Here is a 6000-nt window from a genome sequence, read left to right on the forward strand (position 1 = left end):
AAAGTCAGTTTCTCCTCTCTCAGTAGCTGTACTCTCAATTTGGGATCGTTGTGTCCAGTAGATTGAATCTGTGTCTGGATTACATTTTGCATCAATTTCTGTTCTAAAGGTCTCAGTAAAAAGTTATCTAGAGATACAGTAAGTAATGCAGGGCAATAATTCCATCGATGTATTGCTGTTAGCATTTGCAACTAAATTCCTGTATTGGCTATTTTGTTGAAGTTGATCACACATTTGAAAATTGAAATTTAGCTGGTTGGAGCCATCTGTAGCAAAAGGAAGGTGATTGTCATTGTTGGAGGTCAATCATCTCAGCTCCAGGACATTTCTTCAGAATTTTCTCAGGGTTGTGTCTTAGACCCAACCATCTTCAGCTGCTTCATCAACAATCTTCTCTCAGTCATATGGTCAGAAGTGGTGGTCACTGATGACTGTACAATGTTCAGCACGATTTGTGATTCCTCAGAGAAGTCCATGCCCAAAATGCAGCAAAACATGAATGATAGCCAGGTTTGGGCTGACAAGTGGTAAGCCACATTTGCACAGCACAAGCGCCAAGCAATGGCCATATCCAACAAGATTTGCTAGGCATCACTCCTTGATATTAACTGACATTACCATTAGCTGAATTCCCCACCCCACTATCAATATTGTGGGTCTTATCATTGACCAAAAACTGAACTGGGCCAGCCATATAAATGCTATAGCTGCAAGAGCAAGTCAGAGATGAGACTTTTGCAGGATTTGGACCTGGAAACAGGATTTATGTCCATTTCCCAACCCTGCAGGAGAAACAAAAGAGCTTCCACATTCATTTCTTTGTTTTATACCAGCACTGCAACATGTTAAAAACTGCAACATGGATTCAAATTGAATCTGAAAGTGATAGATTGTAATGTTCAAATTCTGTAAAACTCATTGAGTGACGTTAATTTGATTTTTTTATTGTCATGTGTATTTTGTTACAAAATACAGGGAAAAGTGTTATATAGTGTTGCCATTCTCTGGCACCATCTTAAAATACAGAAAAATAAACTAAAACATAGAATATAAAGACAGAAAAATTAAGAAATAAAGAAAAAGTGTTCAGCTCTACAGTCATTCTTGTTATGTGATTTGTCATGGGCATGGTCCTGGTGGCCAGGCACAAGTCCCCTTTGCCGTGCTATCACTACTAACAAAAGTCGCCACTCTTCGATGCCATCTTACCTCCACCGATGCCACGCTCCTTGACAGAGCTCGCCAAGGCAGAAGAAACTGATGCCGCTGGGTACCACACCAACCCAAACTCAACTCTGCTGCTGTCAGGAGTCCACTTCGGGCCCACTTTGCCAAGCAGCTGCTGCTGGTGCCATTTGATTTCATACTGGATCCAAACTCACTGCTGCCGCCTCCATGAATCTGGGCCAGATGCAGGTGCCACTAGGGACCCAAATTCACCTCCGTTGCAGCTGCCATGAGTTGGCGCTAGGGGCGCCTTGACAATGCAGAAGCTGCTCGGAAATCAAACTCACCTCTGATGCCGCGGCCATGAGTGTGTGCTGCTGGGCACACTCGTCACTGCTGATGCCTTCACCAGGATTTCATGTTGAACCCAGTAAAGTTTGTACTTCCACATACATGCAGTTGCAGCCGCATTGAGAATGAAAAGTTTTGTTTAATACTGTAAAATAAAATGCTAATTATAATGTCATATATGTTCTGCACCCTTATTTTAGTGCAGACCTAACTTAAGTGAACATGTAGCCAGCGCCTCTCGGCATTGTTATTTGGTCTTGAATACATTTCAAGCTTGGCCCATACATTGTTCTCTCCCCTGTATGAACAGGAGCACACTTCATTGCCTAACTTCCATCTGAGATCTTAGGGTTTATTGTGCATCAGGGGTTTTCCTGTCCATTAGTATAAAAGTTATGTTTACAGTGGTGATTTGAATTTACATAGCAAGGTTAACAAAGTAAAACACCCCAAAGTGATTATATGGGTAAAGAAAACAAACAGGTTTATTTGCAAGCTTAGCAGTGTAATCACAAATTAAATCACTGATTTATTATTTGGAAGATGACTTCTACCAGCTCATGGTTCAGGACTGATTAAGGACAGTAAAATGTAATTATGCATGTTTGTGTAATTCTTGGTGAACTTTACTTTCATAAACAGGATAACAGATTTCTGGGTTAAAAAAACACAAGACAAATCAGAACTGGAAAAATTACATTTCATCTCTTATTTCTCATAGGCGATGGCCTAATGGAATTATCGCTGGACTGTTAATCCAGAGACCTAGATAATGTTCTGGGGACCCGGGTTTGAATCCCGCAATGGCAGATGGTGGAATTTGAATTCAATAAATATCTGGAATTAACAGTCTAATGGTGACCCTGAATCCATTGTCGATTGTCAGGAAAAACCCATCTGGTTCACTAATGTCCTTCAGGGAAGGGAAACTGGTCTGGCCTACATGTGATTCCAGACCCACAGCAATGTGGTTGACTCTGAACTGCCCTCTGGCAATTAGGGATGGGCAATAAATGCTGCCATAGCCAGCAACACCCTCATCCATTGAATGAATAAAAGAAAATTTCTGCTATAGAATATTTCAGTGATGTGCCATTAAATTACTCTCCATGCAGTTTCCTTTGAAATCATTGATCATTTGTGATAATTTTTCAAAGGTAGTAACATTGAATATTACTTTATTTTCAAAAATCACCAATAATCTCTCTTCATGTGTCATAGATTGAATTGGAAGACTATCAAGTTAAGGACAATGAAGAGAAGAATCCTTATCGTACCAATGAATTTCCAGGTAATACTTCTAGGATTTTGTTGTGAAACCTTCGAATTCTTTTAGAATTCACTTGTCTTTTAATGATATTTCGGTTCAAAACAAAATAATCCAACAAATGAAGACTGTGTTTTCCTATGCAATGTAAATGCACCTTTAATTGAACAAAAAAAATTGTACAAAATGAGAAGGGCCTCTTCTGTACTGTATAGTTCTATGAAAAATATGGCTTTGTTCAATGTATTCTTCATCAAAAGAGGATTCTCCCATTTGAACTTGCCTGGTGCCTTTTGCCCTCCTCTCTCTTTACAATGAATTGCAATTACTGAGGATCAGAAATCAAGAAAATAAATACCCAAAAGATCAAGCAGATGGTCTATTTCTGGGTATTTGGAATTAGTTACAAACGAATGTACAAGAAGTGTCTCAGTTGATTTACTGTTTAAGGTTTAGTGAAGCACAGATAAGTTGTGTGTTGTGATGGAGATGATTCTGAAAGGGAGAGAAGTCTGAAATCTGGAATATGAGGGCATTCTGAACCTTGCCTGCAGCTTAGGTTAAATTTGAATGAAGGAGGCTTACATCCAGGGATATGCTTATAAACTAAATCAGTCTGGCCTCCCAATCAAGGAACATGATATATTGTGCGAAATATGGGAGATACAGGAGCCAAGAAATTTTGTAAAAAGTGTTGTCAAAAGCCATTTTTAAATTACAGTGCTGGAGGACTAAAAATATCAATTATTGTCTCAGATCGATAGAAATAATGGTCAGAGTGCATTGAATGCATCATAATAGATGTTAGCTTTTGAATTTGTTTTGTACTTTGACAGAGCAAGTAATTTAAAGACTAGGCAGGAAAGCAGTTCAGCTCGTTCAGCTCTAAAATGAAACAAAGAACTATGGACACTGGTGATCTGAAACAAACAAAATCAGAAATTCCTGGAGAAACTCAGCAGGTCTGGCAGCATCTGTGGAGAGGGGCAGCACAGTGGTTCAGTGGTTAGCATTGCTGTCTCACAGCGCCAGGGACCCAGGTTCGATTCCACCCTCAGGCGACTGTCTGTGTGGAGTTTGCACATTCTCCCCGTGTCTGTGTGGGTTTTCTCCAGGTGCTCCGGATTCCTCCCACAGTCCAAAGATGTGCAGGTTAGATGGATTGGCCATGCTAAATTACCCATAGTGTTCAGGGATGTGCAGATTAGGGGGATAGGTCTGGGTGGGATACTGTGAGGGTCAGTGTGGACTTCTTGGGCTCAAGGGCCTGTTTCCACACTGTAGGGATTCTGTGATTTTAAAACATTTCAGATCTTGTTACCCTTCTTCAGAACTAGTAGTTCAGGGCACCTTGAATCTTTGAGCTAAACTTATTAATACAGCCATTACTTAAAAGGACTGTTACTTAAAAAAAAGTCCTCGCCTGTAACCTTAATCAGCAAAATATGTAGGTTTTCAGACAAAAACTACAGTCAATAAAATGATTGTGTTGGACCATACATCAAATGACATGAATTTTTTGAAAGAACAATAATACAAGGAATTACTAGGCCTGTATCATTTGAGAAATATGAAGAAAATTCTTGATCCAAATATAGATTAAAAAGAGGAGGCACACAAACTTAGATGTGTGACGTTAAGTTAGAAGGTGTTTTGCAGATAACAGGATCAATTATGGTAAATAGAAGAAAATGTAGAGGACCATTCTATCTTATGCTCCACATAACCAAAGGTTGAATGTATTATGGAGAAGTTACTATGCAAATATGATTGAAAAACAAAATATCTTGTAATTTTGTTTGAGCTGCCAAGCACTTGCACATAAATAAAATGCAAATTACCAAAACCAGTAAAACATTTTTAAATTGATTGTACTTTAAAATGTTTTCTGCTGGATTTATGCCATTCGTGTAGCCAACAAAGGCATAACAGGAAAATTTACAACTAAGGCTAAAAACATATTGACTGGGAAATGCTGTCCATTCCACAGTGCAATAACTAGCCTAAAATTTCTTGCTTCAGGAGATGAAGATGATGATGAGCCAGAAATGCCTGTAGGACCACGTCCTCGGCCACTCTCTGAACTGCATATAAAAGAGAAGGCTGTTCCCATGCCCGATGCCAGCGCATTCTTCATCTTCAGTACTACAAACAGGTATTTCCTTCATAGTGATTGTTCTTTATAAATCTTCAATATAATGCATCACTGTTGCTAAGCTAGTGATCCATGTAATGTCCTGGTAATCTGTGTTTGAAACACACCATTGCAGAATTTGGTGGATTTTAAAATCTGTAATAATCTGAAAATCATGGTCTAATGCTGACCATGATACCATTGTCGATTGCTGTAAGAACACATCTGGTTTTGCAAATCTCAAAGGAAGGTCTCGCCTGTATGTGACTCCAGATCCAAAGCCATGGGATTGACTCTTAACTGCCCTCTGAAATCACTTTAGCAACCCATTCAATGTATCAACCTGCTACAAAATAACAATTAAGGAATGAAACTGAATGGACCATCTGGCATCGACCTAGATACTGGAATTGACAAAGCAACTCAGCCCTATCGACCATGAGAAATCCTCCCTACTCACATCTCGGGACTCGTGTTAAAATTCAAGAGTTTCACCAACTAGTCAAGCAACAGACTGATGTAGCCACACCCCTGTTATCATCTCTAATGCATACTGTCCCAGACAACACCATCACTATCCCTGGGTATGTCCTGTCCCACTTTGGGCCCCATGGGAGCCAAACTAAATTAGTTCCACCTGCCTGTACTTGCCCTATATCTCTCCAAACATTTCTTATTCATGTACTTATCTAAATGTATTTTAAATGTTGTAACTGTACCCACATCAACCACTTCCTCTGGAAGTTCATTCCACACATGAACCGCTGTCTGTGTAAAAAAAATTGCCCCCATGTCTTTTTTAAATCTTTCTCCTCTCACGTTAAAGATATGCCCTAGTCTTGAAATACGCCATCCTAGGGAAAAGACACCTGCCATTCACCTTATCTATACCACTCATCTCCTCATATAAGGTGACCTCTATAAGGTCACCTCTCAACCTCCTGTGCTCCAGTGAAAATAATCCCAGCCTACCCAGCCTCTCCTTATGAATCAAACCCTCCATTCCTGGCAGCATCCTGGCACAAAAACAAAGTTGCTGAAAAAGCTCAGCAGGTCAGGCAGTATCTGTGAAGGAAAAAAC

The 6000-nt window shown here is 39.7% G+C and overlaps 1 protein-coding gene across 1 annotated transcript in view; it reads left to right on the plus strand.

Moving 5' to 3' along the window:
• The window catches only part of LOC109920177 (voltage-dependent L-type calcium channel subunit alpha-1C-like), a 656132-nt gene that overhangs the window by 395949 nt on the left and 254183 nt on the right, over positions 1-6000 (plus strand). Inside the window, exons 18-19 of the mRNA XM_048607862.1 lie at positions 2740-2809; positions 4808-4940. Coding sequence (XP_048463819.1) covers positions 2740-2809; positions 4808-4940 — 203 coding nt within the window. The remainder of the gene's footprint in view (positions 1-2739; positions 2810-4807; positions 4941-6000) is intronic.

Source organism: Rhincodon typus, chromosome 18 (genome assembly GCF_021869965.1).
Source record: "Rhincodon typus isolate 14 chromosome 18, sRhiTyp1.1, whole genome shotgun sequence".
Taxonomy (NCBI): Eukaryota; Metazoa; Chordata; class Chondrichthyes; order Orectolobiformes; family Rhincodontidae; genus Rhincodon; species Rhincodon typus.